General features: G+C 38.0%; 1 protein-coding gene across 2 annotated transcripts in view; it reads left to right on the top strand.

Moving 5' to 3' along the window:
- Window positions 1-25,284, top strand: part of GRB10 (growth factor receptor bound protein 10) — a 112,764-nt gene that overhangs the window by 45,908 nt on the left and 41,572 nt on the right. Inside the window, exons 3-4 of one of the 2 annotated variants that reach the window (XM_026072067.1) lie at window positions 7,410-7,626; window positions 10,461-10,602. In XM_026072067.1, the coding sequence (XP_025927852.1) occupies window positions 7,410-7,626; window positions 10,461-10,602 (359 nt within the window). Of the gene's footprint in view, window positions 1-7,409; window positions 7,627-10,460; window positions 10,603-25,284 lie in introns of those variants that run through there. The other variant, XM_026072068.1, reaches the window with a different exon arrangement.

Genomic DNA, 25,284 nt, shown 5'->3' with positions numbered 1-25,284 from the left:
CAACAATTTCTGAAACAAGGGTGTGTAGTGTGTTATCTGAGCAGGATTTGGTCATTCCTACTGTATATAACAATGGTTCAACTGGTGTCATATTAGACTTTTCATTCAAATCTTGACCTGATGCTTCTTTTAAGAACTTGCATTTCTGTCACTTTTTTTTTTAAAGGCTGCAAATTTCAGCTTACTAAAAAATAGGTTTTGGAAAGTTTGAATTCAACTTTATGTTCCTATGGGGACAGCGGAGTGTTTTGCATGTGGGTATGGAAAGGGGACTGGCCGTGACTTACATATTTTATTTTAGCTCTTATAATTGTAATAAAGCTCTTATATTTATACACATAATCAGCATTCTAGGCATTTTAGATATTTTCCTTCCTGTTCAAACCTCTCATAGCCACATCATTAGTACTTCAACGTTTGTGCTTGAAAATCCAGTGAGGACTCAATAGTGGTAGCTGTGATACCCACTGGGAACAATCACCTACCCAGACAATGAACCTAAATGTATTCCAGAAGAAGGCCAACATGACTTGTTACAATTCTTGGATTAGAAATAGGAGTGTGCATTGAGGTTTAGCTGGAGGACACTCAGAGGAGCTTCTGAATGTTGTCTGTGAATAATTTCAGCTTCATCAAAAAGAGAAACTGTTAAAATCTTCATCAAAGACACGCTTTACCTTAGTAGTTGGTTTGTCTCTGGAACTAAACAGACAAACAAACCCTCTGAGTCATCATCTTCTCTCCTTCCCCCACCCTGGCATACCTAGCTTTCGTTGTCTTTGTTCTCTATGGTGACAAGTTACTAGGCATCTGAAATGGGCGAGTGCTGAATTTTTCATCGACTAACTCTCCATTTTTTTCCATCAGAATTCTTAAAACTTGTTTTATATGATGAAGACTAATATGAACATACAACTGCATTATTGCCTTCTGTAGGACACCTATAACCAAYTGTTCCTGTACTTGTTAAGGCTTTGATTTTCAGTAACATCTTTCATATATAGCTTACTCTTATAGCTGTTACCTAGCAACATTAATTTTGTTCAACTTAGTTTGTGTTCTATTTCAAGGTATCTATAAGGTGCGTTTTAAGAATGTTTCTGGAGTCCAACCATAAGCCTTTAGTACAGAGGTGTTTATAAAGTGAATTCTCTCCAACACCTATAATTAATGCACTTGCATTTTGTGTTAGCCTTTTCAGCCTTGTTGGCAGAAATTGGAGTAGATGCATGTGGGATTTAAAAATTCCCCAGAGATTATTGGAGGAGTTGCAAGTTCCCTCTTGTCTTGTCTGTGTGGCATTTCAGTGCACTCAGATGTTGTAGATGCCTAAATAAATCTCATGCTCCTTCTCAGACCAGCGCCTCTGCTTTTTGCCTATCCTTCCACGGCACAGTCCATTTAGCGTTTTGGAAGCTTTGTGACTTTTTTGGGCAACAACCAAAGTCCTAGTATAAACCAGAGGATTTCATTGCAGCTGATGAATGTCGGAAAGGACAGGACTTGACTCTTGGGTGCAGAACAACTTCTATAAAATACTAGTATGTTCTGGAGTTTCAGAGTTGTCACTTACAGTTCAGAACTTGATGGTGCCTGTAGGGGACAAAACTGGAGGTGGTATCTCTGTAGAGGTCACTGTGGGTTTTGGGGGGGAATTGTAAGAGGTCTGTTTGGTATCATCCAACTTCTGTGGCAAGCTTCTTTCTAAAGGTATAGCAACTGTCAAGTCCTAGATGCTGCAACAGTGTTTGGGGCGCTGTTGGTAACCCTTTCAGTGCAGGAGGATTGCAAGTTTGAGTAAAAAAACAATGGAAACAAGTTGAAAGAGATTCTGAAGGGAAGTGAGACATTTGTGTAAACATATATAATGTAGTTAAAGTTTAAAGGGAGGAGGGAACAGAGGAAGTTGAATGTTATCTAAAGTGGACGACTTTATGCAAATTAAAACTATGTGTTAGCAGTAGTATCTTCCCAAAAAGTTTTAGGGGCTAGAATTTCTTTAAAAAAAAAAAAAAAAAAGACAGCTATGAAACAACATTTGGACATGGCACTGGAAGGACATACTGTTAGTACTACCATGCTTTTCTTTTGCAAAGGATCTGCTGGAAAAATAAAGGTTTTCTTGTAAAAGAAAAGGAGTTTGTATGTGGTAATTGCTGTGGTAATCCTTACCTGGGTGGTTACTTTTGATCATGAAACATGAGATTTCCATGATACCAAAAAGCTTGCAAAACACGATGAGTTCACCAGTATGAATCAGAATAACTTATGTGCAAGTTCAGGAGATCTCAAACAGGAGGTTGAGCTGGATGCTGCAATTATTTTGGATGCCTAGGTGGTCTGTGCTTTATTTTTTCCTAAGTTCTGGTGAAGTTCTTCTGTTTGTTCTAATATAAATGTATTTCTCCTGCATTACCTAGAACTCACACAGTGTTTCACCACATAATGCGTGCAGAATGCTAGGACACACACAACAATAYGTCCTTTTCTCTCATTGCTTCCATCTGTTGCCTTGCGGGTTAATTAATGTGTGTGCGAGGGCTTTTTAAACACTTCAATATCATACTTTGTTTAGCTAAACTTGAGTGAAATCTTTTATTAGTTATATCTTAGCCTCTTTGTTTCATCAAGCAGGATTTCTAATGTGCTGCAGTGAGCCTGATTTTGGGGAACCTCTTACCAGACTCAGTGTGTCAGATAGTTGATCAATGGCTGCCTCGCTATAATATCAAACACTTGTTTTATGTACCCTCAGTTGGGTTTCCTATTGTGTCAGACTTACAGGTAGAGACAGAAAAGTATAAATGTTCTGCTGAGTTCCTAGTAACATTCACAACAGTCTTTTCTGTGAACTAATACAAGGTATAATGCCAAAGATTAAATTCCRAAATAACCAGGCAAGAAGGAAATTATTTATGCAGGTATGTGTTCAGTAAAGAAGTCTCTTAAATCACAGCTCGCTTTTAGTCCTACAGTGTTTTTCATAGTATTCCTTATGAACTGCAGACCATATGTAAAAAGGAAGGGTGTTTGCTGGGCTGCCATGTAGAGAAATAAAATGTAACCTGGTCTCTAAACCAAAGCCAGGATTCTTTCCATGTTCAGCCTTTTTTAGTAAACAAAAGTTCTGCAGTGTAATGAGTCCCTTGATAGCCATGGAAATACCTACTTTATTCAGGAGGTTGACACAGATGAAACAGAACTCATTTCGGAATTATACTGTTTTAGAATAAGTGGAATCCTGCTCATTCCTGTTAGCTGAGGTGACACATCGAGGCCAAGAACAACCCCAAATAAGTAAATAAAGTAGAATTTAGGGGGCTGGAGAAGGGGAAGAGGTAGAAGGACAAAAAGGATTTGGAGGGCTTTTAGTTAAGCGCAGATTAAAGTTTACTCAAGCCTACTTGAGTGGCTATCATCCCCTCTTCTGTTATGCTCAAAAAAATTTAAATGGTATTCAAATGAAGTGCTTTTATTTTTGTGGAACATGACAGCTTAGCTCACTAGCTCAACAACAGTTTTGTAACAAAGTTTTCTCTTCTTTCTTGCCTTGAATAGAACTTTTAAAATTTTTCTTGCAACTGAAATCATGATTTTTTTACTTTACCAAAAATATTGCTTGCAACATCCAGAGAACAGTTTGTGAACAAAGCCAGAGTTTAACAGATTGTGGGCAAAACAGCAAAATGAAGTTCAAACAGCTGCCAGTGCACTTCGATTCTAGTCTGGGAAAGAAAAGGTCACGCCAGCATTACTCACTGCCATACCAAGTGTTTTCTTATGGTATAAGAATACAGAACTACCAGTACTCCCTCCACCAACAAAAACTTAACCACACCGAAAAAAAAAAGTAAACCGAAGCGTGTTAGAGCTAGGATTTGCTAATGCTTTCCTTTAAAAACAACTTCTAAAAGTGAAATGCTGCTTGCATGTTTATGGAATAGAAGTGATAAACTGGCTTCTGTGCAGTTGGATTCAGGGGAGAAAAAGAGACCTCAAATATCCACTGTCATACGCCTTGATGTTATTGCAGAATTTCATGCGGATTAAGGAAAATAGCCTTTACTATCCCTGCAACATACAGATGCAAGATAGCTGGGGAAAGCGGCTCCTTGGCTACCTGCAAACTCTACTTGCCTGCAAAGGAAATTCTTCCTGGTCAGCCGCAAAATTCACGTGGGCATGCTTCAAAGACCAGCGTGACACCCTTCTGGCTCAGATCTCAAGGCAAATTTTGCTGTTAACTAGCTAGCCTGCTCAGAATCGCTTCCAGTTAGCTTTTTTCCCACTAGAGGATGATCTTGGTGAAGACTAGATTGTGCTGGTTGGCAGAAAAAAATACTTTGAAGGTTTGTAGTGTGTCTGAAACTTCCTTTTGAATCATATAACTGCAAATGATTAAAGTGGATCAGAAATCCCATGGATGGCTTATTAAATTTTTATTTATTTAAGCTCTGTAGAGAGCCCTCAGAAGTAACATACTGTATCACTTGGCAGGCTGAGACATCTGCTGGCACCTTCAAGGTAGGCTACAGCAGTGAGGTTTTCTATTGCAACATGCTGAAATATCTCCAAAACATAATGCTATTTAGTAGTAAATGCCATGGCATAGAGATGAACCTGTATGAAGTTTGAGATTGTGTGCTTTATCTTCAAAAAGCTTAAGGATATGGGTTCCTGTAAAAGTTTTATAGAAAGTCTGAGGGCCATGTTTATCAATGCTGCAGCTGTGGAGAAAGGGAACTGCCAGGCAGAGGGGTGAAATCACATTGTGAACTTCAGTGCAATATGCTGTATACACTATATGCAGCTTACCAGCACCTATCCTAGTGAAAACTGAAGTTGTGTTTAACTGATATGCTTAAATCTTGCTAATGGAAATTCAATGGCTTAAACTGTGTACTTGGTTTCCTTAGTATTTCACATGAAGGCCTCATTTTATGCATATTAAATTTCGTATTACACCTTTGTGCCTATTTGATTTTTCAGGGATAGCTTGAGCTGACTCCTAATCATTCCTCCTGTGTTACAATCATCTGGAAACTTAATGATCTTGCACATTGATAGCTTTGTCATTAGTTAATAAATCAGCACCCTCAGGGACAAAACCATGCTGACTTCCACAGGACGTACACCTTTACTTTCTTCCCTTTCTGCTTTTGACCCTGCTAAACAATTGTTAGTTGCTGTAATTTACTGCCTCACTCTGTGGCCAGGGTCCTTCTTTTATGTGTCCTTCATCCAACACCCACATTTTTACTTGACAGCCATCAGGTTCTTCTCTTAATGCAACTGACACCCTACAGTTTGCTCCTCTGGTACTTTAGATGAATGATAAAATTCAGAAGCCTTGTAATTTAGCCTCTCCCTCTTTGTACTCCTACTCTTGTGGTTCCCATGTGATTGCTCAAGAAGTGTTTTGGATATGGATATATGTTTTCCAAATAGGATAAGAATCTGGAGGATGGAATGAAACTTAAATTGCAGCTCTGTCCCAAGATCCCTAAAAATAGCAGGAAAATTGTTGTAGACTTTGTCCAAGCAAAGCAAAGTCCAGGTTATTGAAAAATACATGAACTAGCAAACACATAGAGAAGATGGTGCAGCCTAGTGAGGATCTGTCTTAACAGTTGACTAGTAACTATTAAGTACAGAGACTGAGGGAAATAATAAACAAATGAAAAGAAGAAATCTTTGCCTTTTTTCTTTTTTTTTGTCCTCCAGACCTAGGAATACCATGAGCACACTTTCARTGAAGCCTAAGTGACTCATACTTTATTAAAGGACCTCCTGACTTTCAGTAAGGAACATAGGATCTTAAGTCATTAAATAGCTCTCAGACATATGAAGCAAATCTTTGATTCATCCAACACCCTGAACTACAGTCATCAGTGTCCAAAACAAACACAGTGTAAATGCAGTGCTTAGACTCCGTTATGGTTATTGAGGCATGTTACTGGCAGACAGAATAAAGTAGTGCTGTTTCAGATGGGATCCTCCAGAAAGGTGATAGTGGTATAAAAACTGTTTATGGTATCTCAGAAATAGTCTTGTAATTGGTGACTGAAATATGATAAGCCAAATAGCTGCTCCTGGTGGCTTGAAGAAGTATAATGCTTGTTTACCTAGAAAATGAGGCAAAAGATTTGGTGTCAGAAGCTATTTGGGGTAAGAAGCATATTTTAGCTGCATAGTGCTGTGTAAATGTTTGTTAGCTTAGTTGGTTGGCTCTACTTTCCATCCATCTTTGTCATGAGTAGTTTTGAAAGACACAAGGTTTGTAGGGAGCAATGGTATCCTTTTCTAAGCCAATTGATATAGTTGGAAAAAGTGGGCAAATTTTTGCATGCACCAAGCTGTCTTAGATCTAAAGTAGTTGTTTAGCCAGTCAGTGTGAAGTAACCCGAAGCAGATATCTGTGTGTGTGTGTGTTGAACTTCTGATACGGAGTGACATGACTTGTGGCTAGGGAGTGATTACAATACTTTGAAATAGGAATTAGAGGGTGATTATTTCAAAGGACTTGCGGAGTTTTGCTATCTTTCAAAGTAATAATGAGAGTTAACAAGGAATGAATCAACAGGAGTTACGTATTTACTGTAGGTAAGATGGCATATGGGGAAGGGTGAGTATGCATTTTGGGGATTGATGTTTCTCCAACCACCTACACCATATCCCTGGTTGGTTTACTTTAGGCTCTCTAAGGCAGGGGTCTCTTTATTGCATTGAAAGTGTAAGCATGAAAAAGTTTGTATAAAATCCTTGTAATGACAGTTAAAAGCTTGCATTGACCTTCAAAATACTTTGTCTCAAAAATATGCAAAAATGTGAACAAGGGATTTTTAAAAACCTATAATGATAGACTTCCAGCTTGTACAACAGAAGTGTTTTTTTTTTCCCACCTACTGACTTGTGTGACAGTATCTTTTTTTTTCTGTCCCTAAATTATTGGATCTTGCACCCAGTATTTATCATACTGTTTGACAATCTGAACTTGACACAATGGCAAGCTGGATTGAGATACTAGTAAGTGATATACGTTTGAAATGTATGTCAGCTTGATAGTGAGTGAAGCGGTGTTTCACATTTGCATTGGTGTTATTAAAAATTTCGCAAAATATTAGTGATTGATTAGTAAATACTGTGGTAGAAGTATTTCATTCAGCTTTTCACCAAGGAAAACAAAACAAACTTGGCTATCACTGGCCTGATATTAATTTGGTTTTCTTAAAAGTTATTGCATGCATTTTTCTGCTATAGAGTAAATGTTTTCTGTAATAAAAATTTGCACTGTAAAAGTATAGCTGTAGAATATGTGATAATTTTCCAGAAACTTAGTCTTCAGTCTTTCCAAACTGCTTTTATCTGTGACTTCAGATATGTTATGCTGCCTTCATTTTGTTTTTCAGATGATGATGTGGACCTAGAAGCTTTGGTAAATGACATGAATTCCTCATTTGAGAGTTTGTACTCTACGTGCAGTATGCAGTCAGAAACCACTCCTCTCCTTCAAAATGGTCAGCTTAATCGCAGTCAGTTGCCAGCCTCAGGATCAAGCTCATTGCAGCCCACATCTCCAAGACAGAAGGTGCAGCGGTCTCAGCCAGTACGCATTATGGCAGTCAGGTAGGAAAAAGGGACTTTCTTCCTTTTTGTTGAAATTTTCTTGAACTAGCTTTAAAGAAAATAAATTTTGAAGTCTTAGATCAGCCTCAGTGGGGCCCTAATACTGTTACAACGGACTTATGCATAGCAAAATCATTTACCAGGTAGGTGGAAGACATAATGTTTCCTTGTATTTTGTAAAATGTAAACATGTTTGCATTTTTACTATTTTTTATCAATTTTCAATATATTTGAAGTAGCAGACATGCATAGAAGCATAGAATTTGCAGAAATGACATCCACGTTTGGATTTATTTCCAAACCTTTAAAAACTGTTGTATCAGCCTTGGTGCTTATTAACTACTTCTTGATTTTATAAAACATAGTGAATCATGTAGCTAGATGAGGTTGCATTCAGCTAGTTTTGATGCACAAAAATGCCTCTCTTAATAGAAGTTTCTCAAAAGGTCCAAGACAAACAAACAAAGGACCGTCATAGTTCTTTAATCATTCTTCCTAGAGCACTTTCAGTTCCTTCACTGAGGACATTACAAGAAAAAAAGCATGTAAATTATCTTGCTTGTGTCAGGATGGGAACTTGAATTCAAGCTTCAAGTGGAACACTCCTGGGTAGTGTTTGGAAACTATATGTAATGGTCAGGTTCTTAAAAATCCTCTTTTAAAGTGGCAGGAAGAAAGGAGCTCTTGTCGATCCAAGTAGGTAAATTGCTTGAGTCGGATATATTTGTAGCTTTTCTTCCTTTAGTTAACGGTGGCTTCTCCAAAAGAAGTGGGAATCAATAATCATAGAAAAATAGATGTCTAAGAGTTGCTCCTAATTCTTTACACTGATATATTTCCTATAGGAGTGGTATTCTTTAGACAGGCAGCTTTTCTATAAGAGTGGATAGTATACAGTAACTGCAGTACAATCGAGTTGGCTAATGACGTAATGATGTTTTTACCAATATTTCAAATTTACCCTTGAATGGGGCTGTACTAGAAAATGCACTCTTTAGAGTGCTATAACTCTACGTTTTGTGCAAGTTTCAGTGAAAACACTTCTAAACTGTTTGGGGCATTTCAGAATGTCACAACTTTTTTTGGAAAAACACATTGACTTTCTGAACTCTCTACTTCCATAAGCCCTAGAACATCATGTATTTACCGTTAAAAAGAATAGCAGCAAAACTTGTAGTCTAGGTTATTTAGACCCCTCTCTGGTACAGGGGAATGGCTGGGTTTTTTTCCTCAGCCAGAACAGAACTGATTGTGGTAATTCACTTTAGAGTACAGCTTTATTTATAGCTTGGTAATGTGGTAAATGATATACTGCAGCAGTATAGGCAGAGTGGAATGCACTGTAGTGAAATTTCATTTTAAGAAATTCATGCCTTTCTAATTGTACTGAATCTTTAATTGTACTTATTATAATAGGGGTCAGCTCAAGCACCTAGTCAAAAACTTGCAATAAGGAGTCCTGTTTATTACATAATTGCCGATACCTTAAATGTACTGCACTGAAGAAGAATGACACTATTTTTTACCTTATGCTGTACAGAATTGGCAGCAAGAAAAATCAAGCAGATCAATTTTAGTCATTTGCACAGTCCATAGTTGTGACTGGAACCTGCTGTTTATGGCAAAAAACAAGCTGCAGAGCTCATTCTTGGAATATCAAGGAAACTAAATTATGGAATAGAATTATCTGTGGAGCAGATTTCACACTAGTTATTTTATGAGCTCCTAAGTTCTAGTTATCGGCACAGACGATGAAGGTGCCCAGAACAGGACCTGTAGCCGGAGGCAAAACAAACAGCTGCATCCAAGACAACTGTGTTAAGAAGAGTCTGTGGGCTGAAGGCAGTTGGATGAAGAACATGAAAAAATGAGTGAACCATGCTTAGCTTTTAATGGTTCACCTATTCCAAATCCAGTAGTTGATTGCCTTTGGAGACTTTTGTGATCGCCACTAGATGGCGGATTCTGCAAAGGAGTTGCAGATAAGCCTAGTGTGAGCTGTCAGGTAGTGTATCCTCAATGCTAGTGCACTAGCAATAAGAAAGCTTAAAGCAAGGTGTTGGTGTTCATGAATAGGTCTCATTTTTCCAAACTTTTCTGTGGTAACTGGTAGGCTTTAATCTTCCTCTGTTGGTGAGAACAATACAGGTGTTTTACAAACTGGAACTTTGAACTGTGTTACTCCTGCTTGGAGTCATGAGACCCGTCTCAGGAAATGCATGTAAAACTTGTCTAAACTCTAACATTACAACTAGCATAAGCTAGGAGGGTATAACTCTTACTGCTCTAGCTGAGTCTTTGCCTTTCCATCTCTCCAGGAAATGCTGAGTTGCTTAGAGATGGCATCTTGTATCATAATAAGGTGGCAATATTGGTTTCAGTGTCGTCCTAATGACTTTACTCGGATACACTTTTGTTTGCAGATCCATGTGGAATTTGTCTCTAAATTGCTGCAGTTGTGTCCTCCTTTTATATCCGTTTGGAAGAGCTTAACTGACTTTCTGGCACACCCAACATAAGCTTGTAAGCTAGCCCTTAAAACAGAGCTTATAGATTGGTATTTCTATTTATTTTATTGCAYGATTACTTCAGTTATTCACCCAAGTAACCAAGTTATAAGCAACAAAACAAGCATAAATGCGTGACTGGTCATTTTACACATGCAATTACCTAATTCGTGCTTGCAGTTGCTGTAATCGTAAGGTAGTTGCTTAGCAAAAGCATGATTTTGATTCCTTTTCTTTAGTATGAATATATCAAAGAGTGTGGCAGGAGATCCAAGTGCGATGATGCTGGTTTGCTCTTCTTGATGCTTAGTTCTTCTGTGTTTGTAGACGTCTACAGGAGGAAGAACAGCAATTTAGAACATCATCTTTGCCAGCCATACCAAATCCATTTCCAGAACTCTGTAGTCCTGCAAGCTCTCCAGTGCTGGCCCCTGGATCTTTACCTCAGAGTCAACCTGCTAGTAAGCATGTGAGTATGGAACAAAGCTTTGTGTCAAACATTCACGTTCAAACCAACAGTGGACTATTTCATTCTGAAGGCAGAAAGAAAATTTCAGGATAACTAGAAACATTTATAGGCTTTGCCCTTGATTAGAGCAGCACTGGCAACAGAATATTGCTTGCAACCAGATTCAAATCTTTAAAAGATTTGCAAGAATAAAATGTATGTGTGAGAATAAAGCAGGTCTTTTTCAGGTAATGTATATGTTTGTTGTGAATGAAGGAATAATGCCTAATATCTTTTGGATTTCATTATCCAAGGTAAAAACTTGTTAATTCAGAAGTTGGGATGATTGGCTTGGAGTTGGAGCAGCATCTAGGTATATTATACTGCATATTCTATGTACTTCTGGTTTAAATTCATTGCCTCTGTAAGTAACTGTCTGCTCTGTTGGGACATAGTGCTGCTTTATTTTGCATTTTTTCATGAAACTACTCAAAAAAATAAAATACTCTTAGAGCATGTAAATATGCAGGACTCCTTGTAATAGGACTTAAGAGCAGACTATCCCATGGAAAGCTGGCTGAGTGGCTCTTTAAGGAGTACTTTACAATGAAGATAGCACAGGTGGAGCCCTCCCATGGTTCAGGGTGATAAGCATGTCAGTGACACTTTGAAGAGTTGTTCTCCAGTCTGCTCTACTCTCTGAGAGAGAACCAGCTCGCTTGCTTTGTATTAATCCTGGAGCACATTTAAAGGCTAAGGTTGGGCTCAAAAGCTTTGTTTTGTGAACTGATGAAAGGAGGTGAACTGGGATGAAAAGATGTCTCTGTTGTATTAGCTATTGGCYTGGAAAGGATTTGCACTTGAATACCCAAAGATATGGTGACATTTGGTATCACTCTGCTGAATTAGCTTGTAAGTTGCTGCTGTGGGCCCTCTGATAAATGGTGGAGGTGAGCAGTTCACCTACAAGCAATAGACCATAATGCGCGCCCTGACATCTTCTCTTGTGTTACACCTCTCCATAAATAGCTGTCTGCTTTCTTGAAAGATACAGTGTTCACTGTTTTTACTGTACTTCTCGTGTATATAAGTAAGATAGATAACCATGTAATGGCTAACAGGCCCTGATCTGAGACCTGGGTAAGTGCTAAGCCAATAGGCTGCCTTGCCAGGGAGCCGCACTCTGAGCCCAAGGAGGCAAAATCCTGGGCAACTCTCTTGTGACTCGTGGCACTTGCAAGCAGAGCAACAAGATCTCTGCCTTTCTGAGACTAACTAAAGTTACTGGTGAAACTGTGTTTATCTTTCCACATATTCCACTATTTCAGAGTTTATTTGCTCTTTAGCTTTAGATGTTACTAAAATTAGCCAAAATTCAACCCAAAAGATTGCTCTGTAAAGCCTTATGAATCCTAAATGATCTGTGCATCAGATTGTGATGAAATTCAGAAACTAGTGATTTAAGAGTAGTTAAATATAAAAGTTAAAAAATCCTTTAACGTATGTAAAAGGATTGCTGTAAAGATAGAATAATTTTTTTTCTAAATTCTAATTTATTTTTTGTAATTAATCTATTTAATTTTAGCATGAAAAATTATGACAAGCCTTTGCAAGGACTAAAATGAAATCAATATTTATATTGAGTAGATATGCTTGCTGCTGAAGTTTTTAATCAAAGACAAGCCATTGTAATGGTAAAAGTTGTAGGGTAGGAAATGAACCTGAGTGTGTTAGATGATAATGGCTTCTTCTGCAGATGTAAAGACACTGTTCGTTTCAGCTTATCAGCTGACTGGCAGCAGATGAGAAACAATGTGGCTCGGGCTGAGGGAAGTGTAGGAAAGCATTCTTCTCCTCCGTAATGAAAGAGCAGAGGAACACAAGTGAAAGAAAATCCTCTAGTTTTAAAATATTGATGGACAAAAGTAACAATCAAGGAGTAAGCTTCTTCATGAAGATAAAGCTGTATTTTTAATACATCATTTTTAAATGTGAAGTATTTYTGATTAATAAAAAATGTCTATTCAGCTTCTTCGTAGATGTTGCACTTAGTTATATTCAGTCCAATTCCAGTTCCATTCAACAGAGTCTGCTAAACCTCATGAATAAAAAATGAGTCACTTGGGAAATGTTATCATCATTCCACTTACATCCAGTTAAAAAAAAATGTAAAGATTGGGAATTTGAATAAATTATTTTCAGATACACTCTTGCTTGGATAAATGTCCATAGATATAGTATAAACTCTTGGTTAACAGAGTCAGTGATGTGTTTAGTTAAAGAACTGCAACAGCACATTTTAATGGCTGGCAATTAGTGAAAACTGGCTGTATTTTGGAAAGTATAAATGAAAACTATGAACTCAGAATGCTAAAAGCAAACCAAGATTAAACAAAATGACGCTTAATTTAAGGTTCTCTGCTTGCAGATTATAAGTAAGGAATTAAAATTGGAGATTGGAATGAGCCAGTTCTGATTCAGGAGATATACAAGGTGTTAGTGAAAAGTAATTCCCTTCGTGCCGAAGGAGCCAGTGGGAGTAAACAGGCGAATAGCAGTTCCAGTCTGTACTGCTAGAAGCTGTACCCTAGCAGCTGTAATCAGAAATGGTAATACGCACATGGCTTGGAAGAAAAGTTACCCATGGTCAACTGGACTTGAGACGGAACCAAGATAATGCAGTTTGAAGAGATTTCAGAAAAGAAAGAATATTTTGTTTGCTGATCGTGTAAAAAGCCGGGGTCATTGGGGAGTTATGATGCATGATATGGTTTCATAAGAAATGAAGTGTTATTAGTATTGCTGCTCATAGAACGAATCACTCTCATTTTTGAGTAACTTTAAAACACAATCCTGCAATGATAAAAACCTTTTAGCGGTGATGTGCGGGGTGGGAGAAAGGACAGCTGAAAGTTTTTAAACATCATTTACTTAACAGGATAAATATATTTGTCCAAGAAAAATGGTAACCAGAAAATTATACCAAACCRAAACCAAACATTTGTCCAGAAGATTGCTAAAAACATCAGACAGCTAGATTACCACTAAYTGAAGTCCATCTTTGTGTTGCTGGTATAAACTAAGAACTAATTGGTAACTTAGGCTGTAATTTCTGGTTGTGTACAAATATTTTGGAAAAAGTATGCAATAATTACATGTAGGTCACTGCAATGCCACAGGATATTAGTCTAAAGTATCTTGTGTGAGTCAATGAAGCTTTCAACTGTAAAAATAGGGCAAATTTCTCACGTTCCCCCCTCTATACAGCCCAGGCAAACTTCCAAATAGCATTTTGATGTACCAAAATTATTTACTCTTTTCTAGCAAATTAAACTCCCAAATGGGTTTGAATTAATGGCATCCTTTTCCCAGATTTAGTTGCCCTTCAAAGGAACTCTTATAAACAGACTTTTTAGTTTTAATTGTTTTAATTACATGTTACTATACACATTTCGTAGTTTTTCTTCCCATAAAACTTTTATATTGGCTCTTTTGAAGACAAGGACGTTGATTTCTGAAAGATAAGCTGTATAAAAATATGAACTTGTGTATAATGAAAGCTTTATGTACCAAATGAGATTTTGCATATGTGATGAGTAGCAAATTTTGTGTTTAAACCTGTATTTAAATAACATTCGGCAACATTACTTGTTGAAAATAATTGTTGGTGTCAGGAGGAGTCAACAAGTCTTTACTTCCTCTAAGCAGGCCAAATCCTGTAGCTGGATTAATACAGAAAATTCCTTAGGTCCAGGTCCAGATACTACTTTTGACCCAACCAAATATGGGCTTCCATGGGTATCTGCTATGATACATCATGTTTTTCTCAAATCTTTCCTCAAAGGAGGACTCATGTGCTAAATAAATAAATCAGGTGTAGATAGTTCTGCAGTATGTTCAACTTGGATGCCTTTTTTGCCCTAATGCAATAGCGACTTCCTTAAWATTGAGGAAGATCAGGCCTCCACTGTGGAGCTGTGATCAAGCTGTATAAAAACAGACCTTGCACTTCCCTGGATGCCTCTTCTTACTTGGAGAGATTAGAGGAAATAATACTTCCCCAAACTAGATGGACAACTATTAAATCAGCAGTGTGGGAAAGATGGCCCATTACTTCTGTCCTTGTCACCTGTGCCACCCAGACACCTTGTCCCATTATTACCGGAGAAATCAAGGGGTGCACTCACGTAGTTTTGAAAGTCGTATTCCCTCGTGCTGAAGAAAAGCTTGTGCTCTGCTGGGCGAAGCTGCCGAAAGCTGGTCCTCCGTGCTGCTGCTGCCGCACTGTCAAGGGTGTGTAGGCTTTCCAGCCGAAGCTCTGCAGCATGCCAGGGACCGGGACCAGAACAGCCTCAAAGCTGCTATTTCTTCTTCCTCGCGCCTGTTATATCAAGAGGCTTGGAAGAAAGAAATGCATCTCTTTATTCTTGCTTTTGGAAAATGCCAGAACAGTAGTTATAGTCCAAACATGAATTACTGGAAATATTAAGGGTGTCTCGCATTCAAACTCAGAAGTATGTTATTTGTTGGTTTTTTGTTTATAATGACACAAACTTGGCCTTGCTCCCAGGAGCATTTTGGCTCTCTACTAGTAAGCAACACTCCAGCAGCACAAATGTGCTCAGAGGAGGGCTGCTTGGTAAGGGCCAGCGGCAGCGCTCCGGAGGGATGCTGGCCTGGCAGGGTGGGACCAGGTGCGCTCTGTAGAGCAGGATGAGCTGGGCCCAAATCTGCATTACTGTACGTGTGCTGGCAGCCCAGTGGGTGTTCAGGGACACGATAATGCAGTTGTTTTAAAAACTGTTTTGCAGTAGTAGCGCCGTTGCAATTAACCTTTAGGAATGCTTTGTATAAATATTGAGCATTACTGTAGTATWAGCTGTAGTGGCTGTATGTTAGCATAGTCACACTAGATTTTGTATGTGCCACTTAGTTATGTGTGCCCTTACAAAATTTCTATTATTTAACATTATTCTTACTATATTTTTCATAATGGTACAGTGAGAATATAAGTTATCTATCCTGTGCTTCAACCAGGCATTGAAAGAATTTGGAAGCTTGCAGGCTGAGAGTGCAGGGAAAAAGGAAAATGAGAGAAATGCTAATTCTTAATGAGCAGACGGAGGTGGGTTTTGGCATAAACATCAGTGCAGTGGGGAATTTAAAAAAAAATGTACTGAGTGTTTCTAATTATACTGTAAGTGAATGATTAAGATTAAGCAGAGATGTTCTAACTTAATACTGAAATTCTTGAAAGATCCAGTCAACACAGTGGGTACAACTATACTGAGTCTAAGCGCTCCCCTTTCCAGTCTGTGCTGTCAGGACTCAGGATGTGGATTCAGGTCAGCTTTAGGCATTTGAGATAGAAATCTTTTGGACCTCTGCTGTTCAGTAGTAGGACAGGTGCAAAAAAGCACCAATTCATAGGTTAGATGCCTTGACTAACCCCTGCTGTGTCCTCCGTGTCCTTGTGGCACCATGTCATGGCCAGCGACAGGCAGATGAGTTGGCCACCAGGTCCTTTCTGAAATCTGAGCTGAGCTGAAGCAGCCCTTAGAGCTGAACTGCAGCTGAACTGCAGGTGATCTCCTGCCAGAGAACGTGGTCATGCATAGCGCAGGACTGGGAAGGCGCCCAATTGTTTGCTTGTTTATTGGAATATACTTCTATGGACAACAGGCAAAGCCAGTGCTTAGCGTGTTCACTTTCAAACTGTCAGAACAGTGAGTTGCTTAAATATTAGGAGTAATGGTATTCATTTTCAGCAGGAAAAAAGCTTCTTCAAGCTTGCTGTAATGACCTGGGCAGTGAACTGAGCCCACATTTAAAATGAAAATTGGTTTGAAACTTTGGTCTTCACTTATGCAGTATTTGGGTGTGAAAGTGTAGAGGAAGAATGAACTTGCAGGTTCATTGGCATGGTAATTAGATAATTATGCATTGCTCTAAAGTTTGCGTATATATTTTCGTTCTGCTTCCTAAATGGAGAGGATGTTAGCTGGAATTTAATAAAATTTTTGCATTAGAACAACACTGCTGAATTAATTAAATCATTGTGAGATAAGTTTCAATTCTCTGCTCTCTTGATTTATAGTTTCCTTATTACTATCAAATTCCTATTGTATTACTGTTTTTCCTAATAGGAGTGCAGAATTTCTGTTCTAAAAAGTGATTTTGTTTAATATAAGTCCTTTCAATCTTAACTTCAGCCTGGCTGTAATCTTCACATTATTTACAAAATTTGCATACCTTTTACCCAAGTTAAATCTGAACTTGTTGAAAGGCAAGCCATCACTGATTCGTAAAAGCAGCATGTCACATTTTTCTGTTGGCATTAGGATTGCTCCTTCCCTCCCATGACAGACCCTGCTGCTGCCAGGGTTACTGGGGCCGGTTCCTCCTGTTGCAATTCAGGAAGCAACAGAGCTGGAAATATCTTCATTATGTTATGAAGCATAACTGTTTGTTTTTTTCCTCCCATTAATAAGCTTCAGAATAGGGGGAAATGGAATAGCATTTGAAAGCAAATTGGGTTAACAACAAACTGGAAGTTGGATGTGAGGTCCATTACTGAGCGTGGAATATTTCTGGGTAGTGTGGATAAAGCACCTTTGTCTCAGCAGATTTTGCATAAGTGAAATGTTAACAGCAAAACAAAAACATGTCCTACAGGTTTTTGGGTGGGGAGGGATGAAAGTGGGAAGGATCTTTTAAGCTTGCTTTGTTTCTCACTGTGAAGGGTGCTGTTTTAAGGCATCCGGATCTTTCCAGCCATCCTTTTTGTCTGTTTAGATCTCTTGTTTGGCCAGAGCAAGAAATTGTTCTGTTTTTCTGGGATATTTAGGTATAGCCTATACCCATGCTCAGTGAGTGGTTCCAGCACTCCCTGACACTGCACATAACTAATGTCAGTAGTATGCACCATGTATCTAGAAATCTCGGAATACCAACATCTGCACCTTGTGGCTGTCTGATGCCTTAGGAATAGGCCTAATACTTTTCAAAGGGCATCAGACCTGCTGAAGTATGCTCGGCAGTCACAGCGGCCCTGAGCATAAGCAGACAGCTTAAAGCACCCAGAATATCTGTGCCCTGCAGCCACAGAGGAAACTTAAATACGTGGTAGTCTTGCACGTGTTCCTTCTCTCACCTTGTATTTCACCTTTAAAAATCATGTTTCCTGCTATCCTTGGCAGAATAGGCAATGAGAATAGGAGCAATTCATCCCTAAGGAAAAATGGTTAGTTAAAAGATCAGGATCTGCAGATCAGTATGCAAATCCCTATGGAAAAGAATGTTCTAAGCTAAACAATAAGCACTCTGAGAGTAAAATAGTAAGATCTAATTTTATAGGCAATTTGACCTTGGGCTTCTGTGCATTGTTTTTGAGCTTGTCCTTGCCGCCAACTGTTAAGAGCAACTAATCACTCTTTAGCTCATCATACTGTTGGTGGTCACATGTATTTTTCCCATTGCCTACTAAAATCCACCGAAAGCTAGCAGACCACAGTATTTCCAGACCTTATAAAAACCCTCACAGACATCTACTGTCAAAATATTCAGTTATGTAGACTAAACTGTAGATGTGGCTTATGGTAAGTGACAGGTATCAGGTGTACAGTTTTAGCGTTGAAAAATATATATCATGCTTCTGTTTAAGAATGTTCTTTAGTGAGTTGTCCCAAGCTCTAGAATAGTGTTATTTTTAAATATTACAAGTGTGTATATATATGAGAATATCAGAAAATTGCTTGTGGTATTGTCACAGACCTTGCAGATGGTTTGTGGAGCAGGATGAAAAGACTGTAAATATAAAGAGATCACCCTCTTCTTCAGTGGGCACAATGGAAAGCTATTATTACAGGAATAGCAAGAGCTAATCATACAGATAAAACCTCGCATTTGATGTTTTCAAAGTCATTTTCTGTGTTACATGGTGTTTGGTTCTGCGGATATTTTTTTTAGTGATTGACCTTTGAACTTTTTTCTTTAACAAACTATCTRGCTTAGCAAAGCTTTGTAAAACTTGTCCAAGTGAGACAGCGACTGACCCTTGGSTCTTGTATTACAGCTTTGACAAATGGATGTGCTCTGATAGGCAGCCCTAAATAACGTCTGACTGGAATATCTCCTTCTCTGGAGATATTCAAAACCCGCCTGGACGCGATCCTGTATGATGTGCTCTAGGTGACCCTGCTTGAGAAGGGGGGCTGGACTAGATGATCTCCTGAGGTCCCTTCCAACCTCAACCATTCGGTGATTCTGTGAAAGTGTACTTGCTATGCTTGAAGTTGATGTCATTGCACTTGTAGCATTTAAAGATACTAAATATATTTAAGAACCTAATGTTAATCTCCTCCTTTGTGTGCTTCATGGGAGGGGCCACGAGTGGGTTTTACTCCTGAACATGGATCCAGTTAATTTTTTTAAGACACTGTTTGGTGAAGAGTTTGTTTACACTTTTTATTTATCTTTGAGCATCCTTATCTGTCATGATTTGCATCCTGGTCTGTTGGCAGGGTTTGGTTAAATCCTCCTCCTTCTGCAGAGAGGGACTAGTGTTTCAAGGGGGCTAGAGAGCTCATGAGCTGGGGGTGGCACGAAAGCGTTGAATTCAGCTCCAAGGAGAAAGAATGTATATTTCTAACCAGCGTGACACATTTCTTAATATTTTCTAGGATATTAATAAGAAAGCAAAGTCTGTCAGGAGGCAGCAAACTGTATTTGTGCAAATGTACCTACAATGTATTTTTAGTGAACGTTTAATTCTGCGTTACACTGCATGCAAGTTATGCATGAGCATTTGCTTATAGGCTAATTAAGTGTAGCTTAGAGGAGTACTTAATTGCTGCAGTTAGAGCAGCACAGAGGAACTGAAAGCTGATCTGGCTAACAAGAAGTTAACCTAGTATTCTGCCCAAGGTTGTGCTGTTTGCTCTCTCTGTAAGGTTTCATTACTGCTTCCCCTTTCTTACTTGTGTGGAACGGCACTTGGGCAATTTCCAGAAGTGACTCTTTGGGAGAACTTTTTAGGATTTAAACTACAGCAGGATATACTGTAAGAAGAGAGACAGGGTGAGGGCATGATGGAGTCTTTCAGTGAGTTGGGAAATTGCTTGTGCAGCAGATGCTGGCTTTGAGTGTCTGTAGCAGTTCATCCATCAAGCAGATGTCCAAATGGGTCTAAGTTGAAAGACTTTGCTATGTTGATATATAAAACCATTAAAATAAAAGAGCTGAATGAACTTTATAGAAAGCTTTCTATATGTTACTTTTACACATTAAATAAATAAAGAATGTAGTCTTTCTGAAGATGATGAAAACTTACAGCACTGTAAACACACTTTCATCAGTTTCTCCTCTTCATCTCTTTCTCAAGTCTTCGCTAACATGCAGCTGTAAAAACTGTGGTTATTAACTGATTCCTGTCAAGCAAAATGGTTGAGGATGATGTGGATGCAAAGGGCTTGGTTTTCCCCTAAGCCACAGCCTTGCAAGTGCTAATCACCCTACATTCAAATAGCAGTCATTAAAGAGGAGACCCTAATAAAATCCCAGCAAAAATAATTTTAAAAAAGGAAGTTTATAGTACCAGACATGATTCACAGTGACTGCACTTGATGTTTCCTTTACGAGTTTGCAGCAACCTCTGATTTCTACATAATTAATTACATCTTTACTTACAATTTTTTGTTTTCTGAGCATTCATTTGCAAACTATTTGGAGATGCTACTTGGAGACAATGTCTGATGAAGGAGAGTGTGAAGGAATTGATTGCTTTTCTCTGTGAACTGCTTTGTTACTCTCTTTTAAAATCTATAAATTTGAGAAGTAGAAACTAAACTTTTTTTTCTTGAATATTGTGACAATGTGTGACAATACTTAAACGGAATAGCCAACTAGTGAAGTCTCATTGAGTTCAGTAAATGTAATAATAGAAATATTTGAGGAGAAGGTAAACAACTTACAGACTCAGCGCTAGTTTTGGAAGTTGTTGCATTCAGCATTTTGTTTGCTCAGTCTCCCATCTGACCAAGGGAACTTTGTGCATGCTCCACCTAATCCCCCAAGTTCTGTTGTTCTATTCAGGGACAAAGAATTCTTTAAGGAATTTTATCTATTTGCTTTTAAGTTTATCCTGTAGTAAAAGCAAAACAAAACTTTCTAACAAAAAATCAGTACTAAGCAAATCTTACATAATACTTCCTTCCTTTTAAGGAAAAAGAGAGAAGGGGATGTAGTATTATGCAACCATTTATTATAATTTTTCCAGTGTCAAGGGACAGAATCACCTTTACACAGTCTTTGAGTGGGATTTATTTTTGTGAACTTTAGTCATATAAGCATTAAACCTCTAATTTGAGTTGATTTTCTGAATGTCTCCAGTCAGTTTTGAGATAGAGAAGCACCTCTGGAGTACATTTGTGCCATTTTAGGATATCAAACCTATAGAAAAAGGTAAGTTTAACTGAAGTGCTTCCTTCTCTTTCCGTTGACTATAGTAGGAACCTAGATGATTAGTGAAGACTTTATACTTAGACAGAGATGGCTAACAACAGCTGAAGTGAAGACCACCTCTGATATGTAGGTTGGGTGGGCTACAACACAGAGTGTAAACTAGCTAGTGATCTGTGGTGGAGAATATCCTTGCCCTTCCCTAAGTTACTGGACTGTTTTGTTAGGAGCAAATCTGCCTTTGTTTCTAAACAGAGAAGTTTTTGTTGACCATTCTGCTGAATGGCCAACCTCCTCATCAATTACTTCACGTGGCAGAAATAGCAAAAGTTTGTTTATCTGGAAAGATATTGGCAGAGAGGAAAGCTGTAGGACTGATTTTTCCGTCATCTGTTAAGGGCCCATGAAAAATGGTCAGTGTATAACCACATTCTTGTACAAAATAATCAAAGTCCATGCTCTTCTGCATCTCTGCTTAGTATTTTAATTTCAGAATGTAGTGTTCAGATATTAGAGGGAGCAATTTTCAACAGATATGTATACACATATATAATTTGGGGAAGGAATATGAACTTTCATAGGCAGATACTTTTAGCCATCAGTATTTGATACCTGTTAGTGACCCCAGTTCTGTGGAAGAAATTTCTGAAGAACAAGCAAGAATTTTTGAGAGGGAAAAATGATATTGTGGGGCCTGTAAGCCCACAGGTTTGAGTAATGACAGGAGTTTCTGGAATAGGATTTTGTGGGTTTGGACCAGAAAGTAAATGACATCTGATTTGGCAGCTAATCCTATGATAAGAAAAGCTACCCTCAAATGTTTTGGGTAGAAAACGAAATGCAACAAACAAGCTGGTTTGTGAAGAGGGAGGGTTGATTCCCCAATTTAATTATCCTCCCAGCTGACTATCAAAGTTGTCATGATTTCTTCCTGATATTTTAGATATAAAAGCTGAATTTATCTTCTCAAGGTGATTTTAGAGTTGAACTCCAGAGTGAAGCTACTTGCTAATTTCTCTAATCCAATCTATACACACGAAAAAAAATGGTCTTTACAGACAAGGTTAAGCCACTAGGCTTAACACTGCACTGTCTGTGGAAGTAGGAATATGTTATGTGACTTTTAGAATAGGATGAACCTTTTCAATTATTCTTTAAAATGCAGTTCTCATAGTATATCTTGGAATAAGCTGATGCACTGGCTAGTAAAAAGTGGAATTAAAAGAGCGTATAGGTTGACATAGCCTCAGGTGATGCAAGTACAGCAACCAAGCTTGGATTGTTTTCTGTACCGTTGGATGCACTGAAGGAAGAACCTGGAGTAATCTGGTAGCAAACCCACAAAACTGATTATTTCTTATAAGTTACACTTTGGGTCTGATCAATGTCTGTTTTTTTGATGGATGTATAAGAAACATTTGAACTGAAAATAGTTTCAGTACAGTCTATTTTTTGTTAATGCTGTGCAGCTGGCCAAAAATTTTTACTTTTGCCATGTGTATTCTTCTGCAGTAATATGGGGGAATGGTGGAAGAAGCGTTTTGTCACTTTTCTACTTTGTACAAAAGTCAGGGCAGATTTTTCTCCAATAAGGAATATTATTATACTAAATTAACATCAAAAGCCACAGTCTTCTGAAGCTGGAAAGGGCAATAAAGATTTCTCTGCATATGGAATCATCTCTAGAGGAATGAATAAATAATTAGTGATGGATCAGAATTTGATACATTTGCTGAAGTCAGGATAGTTTTTGTATTGGACACATCTGAAATTAATTTAGCAAGTTTTTTTAATGGACAATTTTCATTTCAGAATAAAATAGTTTTGACACGTACAACTCTACATTTAACTTAAGAAATTCTATATGGTGATTGAATAGAAGAGAGGTAGTTGTTGCAAGTTGAAATCTGTGGAATGAATTTTGAGTGTATGTTACTAGTTTACATGAAAGACAGCAATAAGTATATAGTTCAAAGCCAGCAGATCTTAATGAGTTCTCAAGTTCATACAGAAACCAAGCTATTAAAAAAAACCCCAACACTAATTTATTTATTTATTTCTAGTGTGTGGTTTTGGCTAGAAAGAGGTATCTAATATATTATGTACTCCAGGACCGTGTACTGAGATGCTTATATTTTCTCTGTTATATGTTGATCCAAGTTATACTTCTGCACTTAAAGCCTAGTCATCTTAAAGTTGTTCTTACATAGCTAGGCCTGTTTGCTAAGTGTATGCTCTTTTTAAAATGCTTTATTTTGAATGGGAATGGAATTAACTCATGGAAAGGGAAACTTCAGAATAAGAAAGATAACCAAAAGTTGATCTACCTTGTGGCAGTCAATCTGAAAAAAAAAGAGCTTGTGAAAGGCACAATAAATTTGACACGAGCACCTTTACATTCTCTTTGGTTTCTCTGGTTCTGTTTGAGAGTTCAGGGAACTCTGCACTCTAGTTCAGGGAACTAGATTTTTCTCAGCATAATTATTCCAGAAGATCCATGATGTAAATACAGTGCAATCAAAATCCTTCTAAAAAATCCTGTTATTTGTGCCAGAAAGGAAATAAAGTTACTAGTGTCTTTGCACAATGGGTTTCTTTGACTAATTGGCACTAATTTAGAGGGAGGGTGAAGGGGAAGAGGGAATCATGCTTGAACAATGACTGTTACGTGTGTTTTATATAATATGTAAAAATATAGAGTCAAATCCCGTGTTATTTTCTTTGAGTCTTGCAAATAGTTGATGTCTCCACCCCAAGTTACAGTAGTAAAGCCATTGTTAAAAGATTTCCCTCTTAATACCATGCAGAATTGGTTTCTAGGGAGTGTCTATTGTCTTAAAGAAAAGATTCACCCAATATTTGATCTGTTCCTCTGGGGATCTTTTTCACATTCATTTGCTTTTGCTAAACAAAGAAACTAGGCATGTGAGCTATTTGAATATAAATTTCTTTCTAATACAGCTAATTATTTTAAATGTTTAATGGGAGTCTTATGAAAATGGTTGCATAAGCTTTTCAATTAGAAGGCTCATTGATTACATTGGTGCAAGATGTTTAATTGGCTGGACAGCACAGAATAAATATATTTGGAAATTACCTCAGATTATCTACCTTTAGGGGGATGCCTACAGGGAGGAGAAAGCTCTGCTTCCAGTGAACTTCAAAGATAAGATGGTTTAATTGGAAGCTAGCTCTGTCTTGACAGCTCCAGAGCAGCAGTGACTTCCATGGAAAATAATCTGAAGCAGATGCTGAATGAAGAAGTAGCATTTTCTTTCATGCAGGATTTGGCATCAAATCTCTATAGTTATGCTATCTGGTTCTATATTAGGAAGCATTTTTTATTGTGACATTGATTTCAGCACACTACCTCATATTTAGACTTAAATGATTTYGGTCAGTTCATCAGCCTTTGACAAACTGACTTTAGGTGTTTCTGAAACACTTACTGTACTTAAAGAGAACTTTGAACCACTGTGCTATGGCTTGGGAAAATACTGATGAAAGATCCTAGGAAAAGAGCCATTTAGGGTTCCCAAACTTTGATCAGACTTCACTAGATTTTTAATGCTTTTAGTTAAGTATGGTGATATTTATGTAACTCTGCACTATTTGTATAAGAGATTGTTCTTAAACTTTTATAATGGGGGGAAAAAGTTGTGGGAGGCATGATGATTTTGAAATATACCACCTTCATGTTATGTCCTAGTATTAAAGTTGTTTGGAATTGTGAGGATAAATCCCACTGTTAATTCATTTATAAATATTAAGTTTCTAAGAAGAGTACTCTTTTTACTTAGCACACACTCTGGTTGCCTGATGTATACATTATCGACATGATCCACTTAAACATCTTGTAAGAATACCATTAAGATTGACATTTTGGGGGGATTTCTGTGATGAATGTTTGAATCCTATTTGGCCACATATAGGAATGAAATTAAACAGTGTCAACCAAAATATACCCTAATACAGAATCACAGAATGGTTGAGGTTGGAAGGGACCTCTGGAGATCATCTAGTCCAACCCCCCTGCTCAAGCAGGGTCACCTACAGCACAYTGCACAGGATKGCATCCAGGCRSGTTTTGAATATCTCCAGAGAAGGAGACTCCACCACCTCTCGGGGCAACCTGTTCCAGTGCTCTGTCACCCTCACAGTGAAAAAGTTTTTCCTCATATTCAGATGGAATTGTCTGTGTTTCAGTTTGTGCCCATTGCCTCGCGTCCTGTCACTCGGCACCAC

The sequence above is a fragment of the Apteryx rowi genome, unplaced genomic scaffold (assembly GCF_003343035.1).
Source record: "Apteryx rowi isolate R43461 unplaced genomic scaffold, aptRow1 scaffold_337, whole genome shotgun sequence".
Lineage (NCBI taxonomy): Eukaryota > Metazoa > Chordata > Aves > Apterygiformes > Apterygidae > Apteryx > Apteryx rowi.
Note: the sequence above shows the minus strand (reverse complement) of the source record. Positions and strands in the feature narration are given on the sequence as shown.